Genomic DNA, 18,632 nt, shown 5'->3' on the forward strand with positions numbered 1-18,632 from the left:
GCCGAACTAGTGCACCTATACAATTTACCATTGTATTGGGTGTGTTGGGGACACAAGAGACTCTTTGTTATTTGGTTGCGGGTTTGTTTGAGAGAGATCATCTTCATCCTACGCCTCCTACGGATTGATAAACCTTAGGTCATCCACTTGATGGAAATTTGCTACTGTCCTACAAACCTATGCACTTGCAGGCCCAACAACGTCTACAAGAAGAAGGTTGTGTAGTAGACATCACCCATCGCTCAGCACAATACTAGATCTAGAGAATTCAGATCCATATGCTCACGTTAAAAGGGATTGAAGAGCTTAGGGTTAGGGAGCTGAGCGATATTGTCCAAGAGCAACCCTGTTTGAAATTTTCGATAGCAAAGGTTTTGTAGGATAAACATGGGCTTAAATCCAACACCTTATTCTATAGCAGACATACGGAAGGGATGGAAAAACAGGTCGCAAATTTCAACCGTTCATGACTAAATGTAATACTCCCTCCGTCCAAAATTAGAAGTAAAACCACGGCACTTGTTTTGGGGCGAAGGGAGTAAAAGTTTGACAAACACATTTTTTTTGGAAATGGAGGCGTGCCCCGGCCTCTACATCATGATGATGCATGCGGCCATCTTATTAACAATCCAGAATCGACATAAGAGTCTTATAGCTCACAAAACGGAGCAGAATAGAGTATAAAAAAAGGAAAAGTACATGTGAATCACGTCAACCGGCACAATGAAGATAAAAATGATAAGCTCTCTAGACTCCTATCCTATTATGCGAGCGCCATCCGAACGGGTTGAAGATAACCCGAGCTACCATCTCCCATTGGTTGCACCCAGTAACCAAAGGCTCCCTGGAGTCCATAGGAGTGAGTAAGGACCACGTATGGATCCAAGCTGTAGCTCTGAAGATAACCTGCAAAAAAGTTAAAGTGTGTTGTCTGTTAAAAATCATATCATTCCTGCAGTTCCATATAGCCCATACCAGCGCACATATTCCCATCCGAATACGAGCCGTAGTAATCTGCTCCACCCCAGCTAATCACGTCCCAAATAAAGACGCAATATGAACTTGAGGATTAATATTAAAAGCTATATGAATCGTTCTCCAAAGTAACTTGGCAAGTGGGCATTCAAGAAATAAGTGTTGTATTGTTTCGTCATGATCACAAAAACAGCACCGCGAAGAACCTACCCATCGCCTCTTAATTAAGTTTTCCTTTGTGAGTATCACTTGCTTGTGAACAAACCACATGAATATTTTAATACGCAAAGGAATCTTAACTTTCCAAATGTGTAGCGACCGTGATAGGGGGCCAGAGTTAATGAATTCCATATAAAATGATTTCACCGTAAACCTCCCATTCGTAGTTAATTTCCATTGTATTGAATCCGGCTGATCGGAGAGTTGAACTTCTATCAATCTCCGAACCAGGTGCGCATCCAGACGGTCCATCTCTCACCAACTAACACTCGTCTGAATTGGATGTTCAAGGGAATTGTTTGAAGGATGGTACCCACATAATCCTCCTTACGTTGCACAATATTATAAAGTGTAGGATATTGATGGCCAAGGGCGTCTCTCCTAGCCACGTGTCTTCCCAAAATCTTGTTGACATTCCATTGCCAACCAAGAATTTGACCCTACGAAAGAACAGGTCCTTCATGCACATAAGTCCCTTCCAGAATGGCGAATCAGTCAGTCTCATGGTGACCTGGGCTAGCGTTTTCGAATGTAGATACTTACTATGCAAGATTTGAGACCACATACCCTCCGGCTCAGTCTCTAGTCTGTAGAGACATTTTCTGATAAGACATATGTTCTTGATTTCTAAGTTTTCAATGCCGAGACCCCCTTGGTCTTTAGGTCGGCAAATGATATCCCATCGCGCGAGACGATATTTCCTCTTGGCCTCATCAAACTGCCAAAAGAAGCGTGAAATCAAGTCGCTTGCGAACTCCTTTCGGAACTTCGAAGAACGATAGAAGGAACATCGACATACTAGTCAGTACTGAGTCAATCAGGACTAGCCGACCTCCATATGACATAAGCTTACCCTTCCAGCAGCTAAGTTTTTTTTTCAATTCGTTCTTCAATACATTTCCAATCTTTATTGGAGAGTTTACGGTGATGGATCGGTATACCCAAGTAATTGAATGGTAAGGCACCTGACTCGCACCCAAACAGTTGTCTGTATTTGTGTTCCTCATCTTTGGCCTTCCCAAAGCAGAACACCTTGCTCTTATGAAAATTAATTTTTAATCCAGACAATTGTTCGAAGAGACATAAGATAAGTTTCATATTACGTGCCTTAGCCATATCATGTTCCATGAATAGAATAGTGTCGTCAGCATATTGTAGAATGGAAACCCCTCCATCGACAAGATGAGGAACAAGACCCTCTACGTGGCCATGCTGCTTGGCCCTGCGAATAATGACGTCCAGCATATCTGCCACAATATTGAACAGAAGTGGAGACATGGAATCCCCTTGTCGTAACCCCTTATGTGTCTGGAAATAGTGACCGATGTCGTCGTTCACCTTGATTCCTACACTACTTTTCTGGACTTGGGTATCAACTTGCTTCCTCCAAGTATCAGTAAAACCCTTCATGCGCATTGCCTGTTGAAGAAAAGGCCATTTTACTTTATCGTACGCCTTCTCAAAGTCCACTTTGAAAATAACCCCATCTAGTTTCTTCGAGTGGATCTCATGAAGCGTTTCATGTAGAACGACCACCCCTTCTAGTATGTGTCGTCCCGGCATGAACGTTGTATGGCTCGGTTGGATCACCGAATGAGAAATTTGTGTCAATCTATTTGTTCCTACCTTTGTGAATATTTTGAAACTCGCATTCAGCAGGGAAATGGGGCGGAATTGTTCGATCCGAACTGCCTCATCTTTCTTAGGTAACAACGTAATCGTCCCAAAGTTAAGATGAAACAACTCCAAATGACCGTCAAAAAAGTCATGAAACATAGGCATAAGATCATCTTTAATAATATGCCAACATTTCTTATAGAATTCAGCGGGAAACCCATATGGTCCCGATGCTTTATTCAGCTTCATTTGGGAAATTTCCTGATAAACCTCTTTTTCAGTAAACGGTGCAGAGAGAACATCATTCTCTGCTGCCTGTAATTGAGGTATGTCATCAATCACAGATTCGTCTAGGGACACCATAGATGAATTAGGGGGACCAAAAAGTTTTTTATAATAGTTAGAAATCTATGCTTTTAGATTTTCATGTCCCACTATTGTCCCCTCGTCCTGTTCAAGTTGTATAATTTTTTTCTTCCTATGCTTGCCATTTGCAACCATATGAAAAAATTGTGTACTGTCATCCCCTTGGACAACCCTCATTGTTTTCGCACACAATGCCCACTTCAGCTCCTCTTCTCTCAAGAGGGCCTGTAGACCTTGCTCAGCCTAGGACTTCGTTCGTTGCTCATGAACAGAGAGAAGAGTCCCCTCTGCCTTTAAGTCTAATGCCTCAATCAATTGAGTAAGACGCTCTTTTTCTTGTTTATAGATCCCACTGTCATTTCTGGCCCAACCGCGCATAAATTGTCGGAGATGTCTAATTTTATTTTGCCATCGCTCAACATGAGACCTTCCACTAACAGGCTTAGCCCATTCTCATGCAATAATCTCCATAAATCCTTCTCGCTCAAACCAACTGTGCTCTAAGGAGAAGATATTTTGATTTGCCACATGTGTAGCCTCCCCTGAGTCTAGAAGAAGTGGTGTGTGATCCGACATTGCTCTCTGCATCGCATGAACCGACACTAATGGATATTTTTGTTCCCACTCCACACTAGCAAGAACCCTATCCAACTTTTCATAAGTCGGAATAGGTAACGAGTTGGCCCATGTAAACTATCTACCGGTGAGCTCAATTTCTCTCAAATTGAGACTCTCGATAATCATGTTAAACATCATGGACCATCGTCCATCAAAATTTTCATTGTTCTTTTCAACTCTTATCCTAATGATATTAAAATCCCCCCCCCCCAACTAGTATAGGCAGATTTTCATCTCCACAAATCCGCAGCAAATCGGCCAAAAAGTCAGGTTTGAGTTCAGGTTGTGCTGCCCCATAGACCGCTACTAGGGACCATCGAAACCCATTTAGTTTTGATCGCACCCTGAATTTGACCGAAAAATCTCCATGAACCACATTAAGCACCTATAACGTCTCACACCATACTCCTGGTAAAATCCCACCGGATCTGCCTCTAGGAGGTAAGATGTGCCAATCAAAATCTATACCACTAGAGAGAGTTTGAAGAAACTGTGATGTGAAATTATCTCGTCCAGTTTCCAAAAGTGCAATAAAGTCTAAGTGTTGTTCTATCGTTGTTTCTGCTAAGAATATTTGTTTAGCCAAGTCTGCTAGACCTTTGCTATTCTAGAAAATTCCTTCCATAAGTCATCATGAATTTTTTTATGCTTAACTCTGGCACTTCCGCGTACCGCCGACGTAGGGTAAATTTTCCTCTTCCAGGGCCGTTTGGGCTTCTCCTCGACTCCCTGTGGGATAGAAGGATCGGTGACCACAGAATCTCCCCCCCCCCCATCAGGAGAGGCTCAACCGTGTCTGTAATCTCCAAATCCTCCTCATCCTCCTCCTCCGTGGTAGGCAAAAGGTTATTACAAATATTTGCGAGATCAGCTATTCCTAAATTATTCATATCACTGTCACTCATTGGTTTGATAGATGCAAGATTTCGAATAATTTCGGAAGCCCTCTCCGCTTCTAAGTCTAAAATATCATTAATGGATTTGATGACCTCAGTTTCATTTGACCCCAAAGAAATTCCAAAGTCGTTTGCCTTATCTACTATTTCATTATCTGAGAAGTGCAAAAGTGAACAACTTTTATCAAAAGACGCACCTGTAGTAGCCTCGATATTACGAAGCATGGCGGCCCTCTTGGCCCGCGCTAGCTGCAGGTCATCCGCATCCGGCTGTCCCTGGATCCGATTGCTGACACGCCTGCCAGCCGACACCGGATCCGCAATCCCATCGAAAGCGATAAGCTCCTCTGTGGTCCTCTCCTGACGAGTAAAATCCCGACTCCCACACCCATCCCCTATCGTTGGTGAAGAAGGGTAGGGCATGGATCGGCAGAACTCAGCTGAAGGGGGTAAGGGGGAAGAAGACCGAAGAGCCACCTGCTCACTAGTCCCTCTCCCCTCCCCCCACCGGAGCCACTCAGCTCCTGGCCGCATTGTACGGCAAAGTCCTGTGGGGGGTTTACGACGCAGGACTCCTTCCGGCACCTCACCCCCAGCTCCTCACTCAGCATGGCGATACCCTGCAAGGGGGTTACAGCATGGGTGTCCTTCCCGCACCTCACTCCCCTCTCGTTAGGGATCGCCGCCGCCGTGATGGGAGAAGAGCCACAAACCTCCTGTCCAGGCGCTCCTCCCAAAGAAGACTGGCCCGCCGTCGCGGTGAGAGGAGAGGCACAGACCACCTGTCCAGGTGCCCCTCCCGAAGAGGGCTGGTCGGGCGCCCCACTCGCAGCTACCTCGTGAGTGACAGCCAACCTGGCCTGAGAGGAATCCATCATGAAATCGCCACAGTCAACATGTCGCTCGAGTGCAGTCATCGTCTCGCAGGTCAGACTCAAGACCGAAGGCAACTCAAGTTTCGCCGGGTCGTCAACCTCAACTCTGGTGCTCCATAACCGACTAGGAGCTGAGCTCGACCCAAACGAACCAAAACGAAGAGTGGTCATCGGAGTAGTGGACGGTGGCGCCTGTTTTGCAGAAGTATCTGCCTTATTTGGTTGCGCATTGGGCCCCTTGTCCGACTCCTATTGAGAATTGTCGGCACCTTTATCCTGATTCCCGGGCGCTCCGCCCCCCTCAGTTGCGTCCATATCCTGAGGCTCATCCCCATCCTAGGAGGTCGGAGTATCCTCTATCTCAAGCTCTAAAATATAAGTGACTCCAGCATATGTCCATCTAACCAAATCCGGAATGTGCTCAACACTCACGACACTGACTAGCAACCGCGCAGCCCCTTGTGCACGAGTAAAGGGCATGTCCACTTTTTCAATTTTGCCAATCATCCCACCCAAGCTCCACGCAATCAGAAAATGTTTCATCAATTTTGGCGGTGCACCAAAGAAACGTACCCACACCTTCTCTAAAGGTATACCCTCTGATTCCTCATGCTTCCACTCATCAAACGCAATAATAGAGTTGGTACTTGGGACTCTACACATGCCCCACTTGAGAAAATGCATCTGATCCTCTTTAATTAGTGGGAAAATCCACCTTATAAGACCGTCCCTCTAACTGTTCCAAATGCCAAGGATGGTTACCTGGTACCAAGTCACGCAGCTGTCTCACAATCTGAGCCTCAGACAACTGTCCATTAGTCACCCGGACAACTACGGGGAAGGAACTCTCAACCATCTGTGGTAGCGAGTCCACTTCCGGAGTCTCAAAGAACATCAGCTCCTTGCAACACACACCGAAAATGGTAATACCAGGTTTAAGATTGGATAGAAGTGGGCAGTCTCCGGTAAGGTGCTGAGATTTTAGGCAATAATTGCAAGGCTCATTAGTGCAGTCTGCCATAAAGTGACCCGGTTCACCACATCTAAAGCAAGGCAACTTCTTTTTCTTAATTGCCCACTTCGAGAGTTTCTCTCCCTCCGCTTTCTCCGACCCTTTGTCAGACGTACCATCTCTGAAATTTGAAGCTCCAAATGCCGCTGGTACTGTCACCGATGCCAGAGTTGTAACCACGTCAATCGCAGCCGTTGGCAACGTGGATGAATCTGTCACCAAGTCTGATGTGTGCTCAAGCTCCTCCCCCGTAGCCATGTCTACAACGGGCGGTGGCGGCGGAGGGATATGCTGCGGTGGAGGTGGGTGTCTACCTCTCCAACCACGCCGATATCCACCCCGGAAATGATAGTTGGGTCCGGCAACGCCTTCAACACATTTATTATTGGATTTATTTTTGTGTCTTTCAACTAGGGATGCAGAGAGGCGCCCGATCCGCCCCGCTTCCAAGTAAAAAAATCAAGTTAGTTGTAATTCCTCTGGCCAGGTTTAGCTTAATTTGAACTAATCTCATGCTGTTGCGGGCTTATGCGGGAAGCCCGCTTGCATCCCTACTTGCAACCCACCAGTGGCGGAGCCAGGACTTTTGTGGAGCCTGGGCAAGTTGAGCATAAGTGTATAATCTAGAAATCAAAATCCGGGTATTCGAATACACAACATATAATATAGCACCAAACTTATGAATGATAATTCACATTCATAATCAAGTGAAAACATACACATAATAATCACACAAAATCTAATTTTAAAGTGAACTATATATAATATATCAATATCCCTTTCACAGACCAAATAAAGTTGAGACTTGACAACACAAGATATATAACTAGACTTGTATAGAGGCAAACTCCCATGTTACCAACAAAAGTAAATCTACCCATACCAGATGTCACTGATTATCATTGCGAAATTTCTTCCACCACGGTCAAAAGCATCTCTCGTTGTTCATTTCTGCCAAAAGAAAGACATATAACCAGTCTTTCATAGAGGCAAACTTGCCATGTTGCCAAAGTCCTAGAAGACACTACAAGATAAATAATGGATTTGTAATTGAAAGAAATCAAGTTGTGAGATGTGGATATGTTAAAATAGAAAACTTGCAGTAATAGAGATGGTCAGATGGAACATATATACCGACGGTGAACTAAACAAAATCACAAGGCAAATGCACTTTTTGAGTCATCATTGCAGTAAATGTTCGAATAACATCCTTATCATCAACTGACTTGAATAACTCCCGCTCGGTGTAACATATCATCATGTCATTGAGCCATTCATTATTGACCGCGGTACGCACTTTATTCTTGATAATCTTCATTGCTTAAAAAGCTCTCTCAACAGATGCCGTGGGCACCGGAAATATCAATCCCAACTCAATATGTTTGTATACCAATGGAAATATCAAATAAGAAAATGAAGTTAGTTGCTACACAACACAAGTAAGAAAATGAGCTACAATTTTGCATAGTACATAACTACTTGCATCTATATTTTGCGTAGTACAGAACTACGTGCATCAATTTTGTATCAACTACACTTGCATCAACTACAACTACAAGTTGAATCTCAAAAAAAAACAAGTTCTTACGTTTTTTCTCTAATCATGAATTCATGATCACCCCAATGATTTTCTCCCAAATTTAAGCCCTAACCCCCGACCCCGACCTTGAATTCTTGTAGCATACGCTGCATATACATAATTAGTGGGGTCAGTGTGTATGTACCTCGAATAGTACCTCGCATCAAATGATCAACGCCTTGCCACGATCAATTATTCAGAGTTCAGACTTGCAGAGATGAGGAATCCTAGCCCTAATTTCGACAGAGATTTCTTACCGAAGCTGTAGTCGAAGCCGGAAGAGAGGAAGGAGGGGCCGATTGGACGACCAGATCAGTAGACTGCCTGGGAGCCTCGAGTCCGCTTCCCCCCGGCCGTGCGTCTAGCCGTCTATGGCTCAGCGTCGAGGCCAGCCGCCACTGCCAGCCCCTTTTTTTGCCAAGTCGATGCGCTCGCGAACCGAAGAGACAGGAAGGAGTTGGAGCGATCGATTCCCTCGTCCTCGCGTTGTTTCTTTTTTTTTTCGCCCTGGGCTGCAGCTGCGTAGTTGAGCTGTGAGTCTCTGTAAAACGAAGGCCCAATATTTTTGCCCGGGTAAACAGCAAGTTAGCCAACAGTTTTACCCCTTTTAGTCTAGCGATCGCTGTTGTCAAGACCCAGCGAGCCCGGGCAAGTGCCCAGGGTCGCTGGGCGGTGGCTCCGCCACTGCAACCCACGATCTGTGGCGTTTACCTGTCCGTGCACAAGACAACTAGCCCTCCATGCGTTATGGCCCGCCTGATCAACACACAGTATCGGAAACACTGCTGTCCGGCTCTGTATCCGACAATCTGTCGCTGCCGTCGCGGCACCAACAATTTATTGCCGCCGCCTCCAACCCCAAACATGCAAATGGCCAAAAATGCGATTGAGGCTCGCACACTCTTCAAACTAAGAAACCGTTACCATAATTACATGCATTGCAAACGTTTTGTGGAAATTAGCGGCAGCCAATGCTTGGTCCTATCCATGCGTGATGTAGACAACACTCCATTGTATGCAACTCAGGGTGGACACGGTCCGGGCCGGTCCGGTCCCGGTCCGAGCCGTCGTTTGGACCGGCCGCCGGCGGTCCGGTCCGGACCGGACCGAGCACTGCAGCGGTCCCGATTTCAGGGACCGGACCGGCAGACGCAAAGCTCGGTGCGGACCGTCGGTCCCCACGGTCCTGACGACGTACAGTCACTGCCATGTAGGCCCAGGCTGTCAGAGCGGTAGTCGGCGCAGCAGCACGGTGGCCGGAGACGGAGAAGGCGGACCTGATGCGTGGCGGCACGGCGGCGCGAGGGAGAGAGACGAAGAGGCACGGCCGCGCGGGGGAGAGGGGAGGAACAGCCGCGCAAGGGAGCGGCGGCGCGAGGCAGAGGCATGGCGGCCGGCGGCGCGTCCTGCTGGTGGCTAGTCCAGTCCGCTGGTGGAAGGAGCGGCGGCGACGCGGTGCATCCTGGAGGAAGCTGGAAGGAGTGGCGGCGGTGCGGTGCGTCCTGCCACACGCACGAACGGGATGCGAGATGCGTTTAGGTCACGCACACCCACGATCTATATTGGGCTGGGCACACACGACCTGATGGGCTCTCCTGATTAGCTCTAATTGGGCTGGGCCGTCGGTCCTCCGAGCCGGACCGAGCTAAGACCGGACCGGACCGGTCAATTTTCGGGCCGAAATTGCCAGCTCGGACCGGCCAGTTTTCCTAGCGGGCCGGGACCGATCGGTCCGGTCCTGGTCGGTCCACGAGCGGGCCCAAAAGCCCACTCGCTACGTCCAGGCTGATATGCAACTAGGGTTCTTCAAAATCCTATTTTGCACCAGCGACTCATCTTTGCTACTAATTTCGATGTTCTTGTTTGATTGGCAATGTTCGGCGTGTCTAGAACTCTATATTATAAAGGACTCATCGAGCTTTGAATCTGTATCCGCAAGATACGTTCGTGTGGTACAGTATGACTGAGAATCTATCAGTGATATAAAGAATAGTTAGGTCCGGCACATGCATTCCGCGAGCCCGGCCGTGGAGCTATATATGTGTGTATGTTAGCGCAAGAGTTCATTTTTCAAGGAACCAGCTCTTATGTTTCAGAAGATAGAGAAAAATCTTCAGAGCAATGCAAAGGATTGTTTTACCCTCTTCAGCTTGTGTGATCGCTAATGTGCAACTAGGATTAGGAGACACAAGTGTGGTAGGTGACTATCTTGTACCACTTGATTTTGTTTCGAAACCTCGGCATCCGGCTGGGCGCGTTGCTGCATACGACTGTCAGCACGCGGCCTGATGTGTGGTCCCCTGCAGGCCTGCGCCGTTTGGCTCATTTCACTGATCAAGGACAAACATCGTACTTCATTTGTACGCCTGGCTTGGCTATCCCTGGAGTATGCTGGGACTAGGGCTGGAATTCGAGCCGAGTCGAGCCAGCTCGGCTCGACTCGCTAAAGCTCATTTCATTAACGAGCTAGCTCGACTTGACTTGTTACTATAACGAGTTCAAATTTAATATTGGCTCGACTCGTATAACTCGCGAGCTGGCTCGTTTAGCTTGTTAAGCTTGTTAAGGATATGAACATAAAACCTTAAAATAAGATAAAAATGAACATTGTACATGTTTAATATGTACATTTTACATTCACAAGTAATCATTTTTTTCATATTTGTAGCGCAGCTGGGCCTTGTGTTGTGTGCCTAGGATGCATGGTGCTTAGCTGATCTCTTGTAACGAGAGTTACACGAGTACTCGTGAGATTGGCTCGTTTAACTTGGTCTATTAACGATCTTAAACTAAAGCTCGGCTCGACTCCTTATTCTTCGAATTCGAGTCGATTCGAGCCGAGTCACGAGTTACTCATTTAGCTCACGAGCTTCAAGCTTTTTTCCAAAATTTAGAACATCACAGATTTAGCATCAAGGTGACACTCTCATCCAGCATAATCAGCATAATTCGTACCAATTCGACAAACTCCCCTTCCGATCAAGTATAAGCGAATCGCTTGCAGTCACCCAAGACAACATTCACAAACCCTTAATTTTGACAAGATTCCAGTGAAGCAGAACAGGCGCATAAGCATAGCAACCCGCCAAATTCATATCCCCCTAACGAATCATGTGCAACTACCAACCAAGCACAGACCGATCTACACCAGAGCAACCCAAAAATCCCCAAACCTAGAATTACAGGGGCAGATCGCTGATCCGGGTGATGAATCGGGAGCGCAAGCAAAGGGAGAATGACAACATACCTCGTGGTAGTCCTTCTCGGCGACCTTGGCCTGCTTGAGCGGCTTGGCCTTCCCTCCTGCAAACCAGCCCCGAAACCGGAAGAGACTTCAGGACCCCGGAGGACCAAATCGGTCGGTGACAAACGACGACGGGATCGATATCGCGTTGATCGGTGGGGAGCAAGCAGACAAACCTTGCTTCGACATGGCGGACGGGCCGGTGGTGGGGCGGGAGGGCGGAGGCGAGAAACCCCACCGTGGATCTCACCGTGGGAGTCATCCAGCCCATGTAGACGCCGAGCGCGGAGAGCCCCAGGGGCAGCGGCAGTGGGAGCAGACCTGCACACGCGCGTGCGCGCCGGTTAGAGTCGGCTGAGCAGACTGAAAGACGGCGGAAGAAGAGAAACGCTTTGCGTCTCAGAGAGAGAGAGAGAGAGAGAGAGAGAGAGAGAGAGAGAGAGAGAGAGATATGAGGGGCACCATTGCAACGGTAGTGGAGACGGGAGGAGTCGGGGAGGACGGCGACGAGCTTGCCGGGGAGGAGGGCGGCGGCGGCGGCGGCGAGGTACGCGAGGTAGGAGGCCAGCACCACCGCCGCGCTCCAGGAGGGCGCCAACGCGGAGAGCAGGTCGGCAGTGATCGCCGCCGCGTCCATCCCCGTCGTCGCGACCAAAGGGGATCTCACAAGCAACGTTGGGCGGTGCGGCGGCGAGGGGAGGGGAGGCGGCGAGGGGAGAGGGAGGTGGGTGGCGGATCTGGATCTGGAGTGGGTTGGGGAGACAGCTGCAAGGGAGAGGGTCAGGGAGAGTGCTAGGGTTCGCGTGCGGGGCTGTGGGCCGGGTGTAGTTTCGGTCAAAGTATTTCAGCCATCACCGTAGTACACAGACTCAAATACCTATTTAAATATATTTTCTATTTCAATTAAATGCAAGTGGAAACTTGGGTGCTTAATAGTAGGCCGAAATAACCAAAATTCACTGATTTTGGCTAGGGCTGAAATATTTTTGAAACTGAAATTCAAAATGATGTACACTTTACACATGGATTCAGATGCAGTCATTCAAGAGGTCAGCAATACATGGGCACATAAGCACACCTCTTTCACATTCTTAATTAGTTCTGCATCGTGCAGCTAGCTAGGCGCACATGGATTCATGGATCGTAGCAATAATGCTACAAAAGTTGGCAAGTTGGCTTTACTCTGAAGCTCAACCTCACCATAGAGAGTACTAAAATAAAAGGTAGCTTTACCTTGTGCAATACAGAGTAGCAATAGGGGTAAGGAGGTGAAGTCACGCAAACACCATGCTTTTAGAGCATCTCTAGCAGGCCCAGTATAATGCCCCGACCCGCAAAATAACTGCCAAAATGCGGGTCCGCGTGAAAAATGCTGTCCGATCAGATACTGTAAACACGTTGGACCCGTAAATTTTTTTGAGAGGCACGATAAAAAACTTCTCCCGATTTGCAAAAATACAGTTTTTGCGTCCGTTTGTGTGGTGCCCCGTATCGAGAGAAAGCAGCTGGCGGGAGCCAACTGCCACGAAAACATCCGCGTTTACCGTCCGCCATCCGCCGGCCGTGCAGCCTCAGACGTCGCCTCGCCCATCCCCGTCCCCAGCCGCCGGCTGCCGTCCCGGCCCACCAACAGCCGGCCGCAGGCCACCCGTCTCGGCCCTCCGACCGGCGGCCGCCCGCGCGCCCGCCCGGGCCGTTGCGCCACCCATCCCCATACTAGCTCGAATCGATCGAGCTAGTTCTAGCTAGCTAGCTCCGTCCGTTCAGAATCCGTTGAGCTAGCTAAGCTAGCTAGCATCCGCTCAAAATCGATTGAGCTAGCTAGCTTCAGCTAGCTACGGCGACGGCGGCTTCGTATTTGCCTGTTTTGTTTGATCTACAGCGACGGTGAAAGGAGGAGTCCGGCCGTCCCGCGCTGCCCCGGTTGCCCTGGCCTCCGCCCCGCGTCTTCCTCGTCCTCCTGTCCACCGGCGGCCACCCTGGCCTACGGTTGATTTCAATTTGGTGGGAGGAAGAAGACAGCCAAGAAAAAAAAGGGCTAGCCGTGGGCATGTTCAGTATATTCAAAGATTTTTTTTTGCGGGTTGATTATACGGGTTCTGTTCGGTTGCAGCTATAATCGATCCGCAAAACTGTTTTTCTGTGAACTGCAAACGCGTTTTATGGATCGACGGGATGCGGGGTCTGCTAGAGATGCTTTTAGGCCATGTAAACCGAAAACACTCTAGCATTACTAGGCCTCGGTTATAGGGTCAAAACTAGACACACACCAAGTGGCAGTGGGTGACGTTGATCTAGGGAATGAGCCCGCTTTTTCGCTCAATAGAGGCCATGCTACTTAGACATTTTAGAAACTAGTGGCATTAATTCTGGCTAGGATAGTAGTGCACAAGAAAGCAGATGTACGCTACACTCAGGTACGTCGATTAGGATGTACAGCATGGGCCATTGTACAAAACCACCAAAATCATGGGGGGCCCGACTAGAGGAAAAATTAGGAAAACTCGCATCCATTCGTTCCGTTGCCAAGATTCCTCGCGGCGCCCTTCTAGTGATTGGGTCCCCGTCAATTTCCACTCAACTCTACATGTCTTGGTACCCAGCCAACACTGCCACACTGGAGATGCTTGGCAATCGAGGTCAGGTGCGTTATACCATTAAAATTCCTGGCTTGACTGCTATGTGTAGAATTGCACCACAACAATGAAAATTGTCAAATAATTACATGCAGCCAAGCGCAGGCTGCTTGGAGTATGTCAATGTCACAATTGTGTTGGATGTTTGCCTGCCCTAATTAATTTCTTACTGCCTAGGCTGTACCGGGTCCCTGACAACAAATTACTAGTGTTTGCTCAAGCCAAGCCAAATCATATCAAAAATCTGTAGGGGCACACACATGCGCATCCGTCTAAAGCCGTTGATCTATACCATGATCCGAAAAGTAGATTCAACAGAAATTGGCTGGAAAATGGATGCAAATGCGGAACCTTGGTGAGGGGTTTTAAGGTCGTGCAATTGTCTCGCACTCTGTTGGATGAAAGAAAATTGTGATGGACGCACCAGCCGGTGATGAAGGCGCTCTGGTTCGTCAAAATAATTTTTTTGAGCGGCGGCGTGAGCCAGAGAGAGAACCTTGGTGAAGAGCTTGAACGGGTGGTAATCAAGGAGTGTAGTAGAGGCATCAGCTCACTTGGGGAGGAGCATGATCAGAGCTTCGTTGAACTTTTGGAACGCTCCGCCATTGTGTATCGATAATTAGATTTCATGAAAAATTCTTAGATATCAGTTCGAAGCTTCTTTTATCATTTTAAGCTCCAGTCATGTATAACTTATGAAATATAATTAGACATTCCTCACATTTTTGGAAAGTTGCACTTTTTAACACTATAATTTATTGGTAAGTGCTTTATTTTTTTAAGGTTGATAAGTAGTTTCTAAAAAGGAAAATTAAAGCTAAGTAAGTTACTACTTTTTTGCAGGAAGTAAGGTGCCACTTCCTACAATTTGGATTGAGAAAGGTCTAACAGCTCCCGGGTTCCTCTACACCCTCATGGCCAGTATATTCATAAAAAAAATCTGAAACTTTCAGTGATCAAAGATTTAATGTTCTTGTAAAGTTTCAGCCACAAATAACATTCGTGGAGCCCTCCCTAAAAGAACAAATTCACGGCTCAAAAATGTACACAAACTTTGAACAGTAATTTTGTTTTTTCAGGTTAGGGCTCCTCGAATGTTATTTCGAGCTGAAACTTTGCAGGATCATCAAATGTTTGAGCATGTTTAATGCCCCAAAGTTTCAGATTTTTTTTTTCATTTTTCTTGAATTTCCTGTTCATAAAGGGCGTAGGGGCACCAGAGTGTTGAAAGTCCTGCCTCATTTGGATTTGTCAAAGTTTCAGAGTTGGTGAACACAAAAATATGGCAGAGTCGGAGGGCGCATGCTAAATTTTTGGCATGATGCTAGGCTATCGACATCAGATACATAGGCTGGACCCTTAAAAATCCCGGCGCCGTATAATGAACAACGAAAATTGTCCACCAAGTACAAGCAGCCAATACGTCTCAATACCTGAGCTTTTGATGTCACATTCGTTATTCCTATCGATCAGGACAATAAATTTGCTAGTGCTCTGTGCTTGAGTAAAGCCAAATCATATCTGTATCCATATCCAGATCAACTTGATTCACAACCAACCAAACCAAGCACACAAGAGTCGCCATTTCGGAGGAGGAACCAAACCTGCAGAAAACCAATGGAAGGAGCAGGGGAGGAGAAGCCGCACGCCGTGTGCCTGCCGTTCCCGGCGCAAGGGCACATCACCCCGATGCTTAGCGTGGCCAACCTGCTCCACGCCCACGGCTTCCACGTCACCTTCATCAACTCCGAGTACAACCACGCCCGTCTCGTTCGCACAAGGGGCGCCGCTGCGCTGTCTGGCTCCCCGGGCTTTCGCTTCGCCACCATCCCCGATGGCATGCCGCAGCCGTCGGGCGACGTGGATGATGATGTCACGCAGGACATCCCGTCGCTTTGCAAGTCCACCCTGGAGACTTGCCTCGGCCCCTTCCGCCGCCTTCTCACCGAGCTCAATGGTGCGGCCTCCACAGGGGACCACCCAGTCGTGACTTGCATCGTCTCGGACCTCACCATGTGTTTCGCCATGGATGCCGCCAAAGAGCTAGACGTCCCCTATGTCCAGCTTTGGACGGCCAGCACCATTAGCTATCTCGGATTCCGTTATTTCCGTCTCCTCATTGACCGTGGCATCGTCCCACTTCAAGGTACACATGTCTTTTGAAGTTTGAACACTGTACAATTTCTTGCTTATCACTGCCTGTGAAATTCATCAAGAAAAATTGTCATTTTGGTAGATACTGTTTCGGTCAAAGTATTTCAGACATCACCATACGTAGTACACACAGACTCAAATACTTATTTAAATATTTGGTTTGATTTCAATGAAATGCATATGAAAACTTTGGCGTGCGTAATAGTAGGCCGAAATAACCAAAATTCACTGATTTTGCCTAGGGCTGAATTTTTTTGAAACTGAAATTCAAAACGATGTGCACACTACATACATTGTGCAACTAATAACAACAGCTGTATTCTCCTCCCCATTCTCATGTGTCCGCGTACGACGCAGATGTGAAACAGCTGACAGATGGATACCTTGACACCCCGGTGGAGGATATACCCGGGCTGACGAACATGAGACTCAGGGACTTCCCTAGCTTCATCATGAACCCAGATGACTACATGGTGGAGTATGCCATCAAAGTAACCGAGAGTGCGGTCGGGGCTTCCGCTGTAATCGTCAACAGCTTTGACGACCTCGAGGGTGAGGCGGTGGAGGCCATGGAAACGCTCCTTGGCAGACCCAAGGTCTACACGATCGGCCCGCTCACTCTGCTAGCCCCGCGCTCGACAGGTACCATCGGTAGCCTCAGCCTGTGGAAGGAGCAGGAGGAGTGCCTGCAGTGGCTCCACGGCAAGGAGCCCGCCTCCGTCGTCTACGTAAACTTTGGAAGCATCACAGTCATGACCAAGGAGCAGCTCCTGGAGTTCGCGTGGGGGCTGGCGAACAGCGGCAGACAGTTCATGTGGATCATCCGTCGCGATCTTGTCAGGGGCGACGCGGCGGTGCTTCCTCCTGAGTTCATGGAAGAGACGGCAGGCCGCGGGTTCATGGCGCCCTGGTGCCCACAGCAGGAGGTGCTGAACCACCCGGCTGTAGGCGTGTTCTTGACACACAGTGGCTGGAACTCGACACTGGATAGCATGTGCGGCGGCGTGCCAGTCATCAGTTGGCCCTTCTTCTCGGACCAGCTTACCAATTGTCGGTACCAATGCAACGAGTGGGGCGTCGGCATGGAGATCGACAACAACGTCCAGCGCGACGCTGTTACAGGCCTTATCACGGAACTCATGCAGGGTGAGAGTGGAAAGAAGATGAGGAAGAGGGCAGAGGAATGGCGGGAGAAGGCAATCTTGGCGGCCAAGCCCGGCGGTTCGTCTCACCGCAAGTTCAAAGAGCTCCTCTGTGATGTACTTTTGCCTAAGAAATAGGACAGATCTTTCCATGTGCATTTTTTAAAGGACTTCCTTGGACGACTGTGATGTACTGTACCTCTTATCAGTGACGTTTTATTTGCGAACTGCGACTATTTGACTGTGATGTAGAAATGTACTACATTCACGGTACACCAGCCTTCATCGTCCAATAAACAGGACGAGTGGTCAAAGGCTTACGGCCAATCGTATCATTTGAGTCGCCACACATAGTCTTAACAAATGCTGAGGACCTACCCAAAGCCCACTGCCAAGTCTGTGCAGAGCGCATATGCAAGCAGGCCGGGCTCCTAAGGGGCTCCTGTTCCAGAAAACCAATGGTAGCACACAAATAGTTGGTTGAACAGCGGCTTTCTCACATCGGATATTAAAGACATCACACGACAGCAACATGAATAATTAAAAGTTCAATTTCAATCATGAATTACCTTTCACTATGTACTTGCTCTTGAATAATTAATAATGAATGACTGTGTGCATCGCTTGATGCAGAGGCCAGGGTTATCCTCCTTTAAAAAAATGTACTTGCTCTTATTCTTTAGTGTCTTCTTTTTTGCGGAGAATTCTTTCTTTCTTTGCGTATATACTAGGCCAGCTGTCCTTGGATCCTCGCTGACTGGCTTGGCTCACCGACAGAAGGATGCAGCTCTCCACTCGCAAGCTGCTTCTGTGTGTCCTACTGCCTCCCCATGCCGTCACGACTTCATTAAGTTTTGAAAATTTTAGGAATTTTACTGAATTCATGCTCCAATCAGTTCATCCAAAAGTTTGAACTGATGGTAAGCTGCAACTATTTTAATTCAATACTGCATTGGCCATGTCGTGGACTCATGACCTCCCGACGCTGATACATATTGAATTCATGCTCTAGCCAATTCATCCAACCAAACTCATGGAAAAATTTGAGCAATATATTTCAACAGTTTTGAAATTGGCAATTGTGAGAACTGAGAACAACACCACACGAAGCCCTATATCACCTAAGTTCCATGATAATGCCCCCAAGAAGGAGAACCACACTAAGCGTCGCCGATACCGAGTCCCAAACAGACATAGGTTTTCACTCGTTACCCGGAGATGGAGAGGAGCACCACGGCCACGTCTTCAAGAAGATAACGGCGCATGCGAGCGTCGCCTTCGTCAGTGACAAAGCGCGGA

The 18,632-nt window shown here is 47.9% G+C and overlaps 2 protein-coding genes across 7 annotated transcripts; one reads left to right on the top strand and one right to left on the bottom strand.

Moving 5' to 3' along the window:
- Window positions 1-888: 888 nt before the first annotated feature.
- LOC119324903 (delta(14)-sterol reductase-like) lies at window positions 889-12,229 on the bottom strand. Of its 6 annotated transcripts, none has more exons than XM_037598670.1 (5): window positions 11,864-12,229; window positions 11,578-11,722; window positions 11,405-11,460; window positions 7,462-7,529; window positions 889-906 (listed from the first exon to the last, which is right to left on the bottom strand). In XM_037598670.1, the coding sequence occupies exons 1-4, from the start codon at window positions 12,036-12,038 to the stop codon at window positions 7,504-7,506; spliced, it is 402 nt and encodes a 133-aa protein (XP_037454567.1). In that variant the 5' UTR covers window positions 12,039-12,229; the 3' UTR covers window positions 889-906; window positions 7,462-7,503. The 6 variants fall into 6 exon arrangements, 5 of the variants coding, with proteins under 5 accessions (XP_037454567.1, XP_037454566.1, XP_037454563.1 ...); XR_005157226.1 differs by lacking the exons at window positions 889-906; window positions 7,462-7,529 and adding exons at window positions 7,699-8,264; window positions 8,415-8,675; XM_037598666.1 differs by lacking the exons at window positions 889-906; window positions 7,462-7,529 and adding exons at window positions 7,699-8,264; window positions 8,415-8,698.
- Window positions 12,230-15,595: 3,366 nt separating this feature from the next.
- On the top strand, window positions 15,596-17,580 carry LOC119324407 (7-deoxyloganetin glucosyltransferase-like). The gene is made up of 2 exons (XM_037598195.1): window positions 15,596-16,183; window positions 16,549-17,580. Exons 1-2 carry the CDS (start codon window positions 15,655-15,657, stop codon window positions 17,469-17,471), a joined length of 1,452 nt encoding a protein of 483 aa, XP_037454092.1. The 5' UTR covers window positions 15,596-15,654; the 3' UTR covers window positions 17,472-17,580.
- The last annotated feature ends 1,052 nt before the right edge of the window (window positions 17,581-18,632 follow it).

The sequence above is a fragment of the Triticum dicoccoides genome, chromosome 6B, assembly GCF_002162155.2.
Source record: "Triticum dicoccoides isolate Atlit2015 ecotype Zavitan chromosome 6B, WEW_v2.0, whole genome shotgun sequence".
NCBI lineage: Eukaryota > Viridiplantae > Streptophyta > Magnoliopsida > Poales > Poaceae > Triticum > Triticum dicoccoides.

Excerpts from the sequence above, each read along its gene's own strand:
- LOC119324903 (XM_037598666.1), bottom strand. The coding sequence starts at position 12,038 with ATGGACGCGGCGGCGATCACTGCCGACCTGCTCTCCGCGTTGGCGCCC. Across the intron at positions 11,723-11,863 it reads TCTCCACTACCGTTGCAATG|GTCTGCTCCCACTGCCGCTG; the intron begins GTGCCCCTCATA and ends GCGCGTGTGCAG. Across the intron at positions 8,699-11,404 it reads CCGAGAAGGACTACCACGAG|AGACTCACAGCTCAACTACG; the intron begins GTATGTTGTCAT and ends TTCGTTTTACAG.
- LOC119324407 (XM_037598195.1), top strand. The coding sequence starts at position 15,655 with ATGGAAGGAGCAGGGGAGGAGAAGCCGCACGCCGTGTGCCTGCCGTTC. Across the intron at positions 16,184-16,548 it reads TGGCATCGTCCCACTTCAAG|ATGTGAAACAGCTGACAGAT; the intron begins GTACACATGTCT and ends CGTACGACGCAG.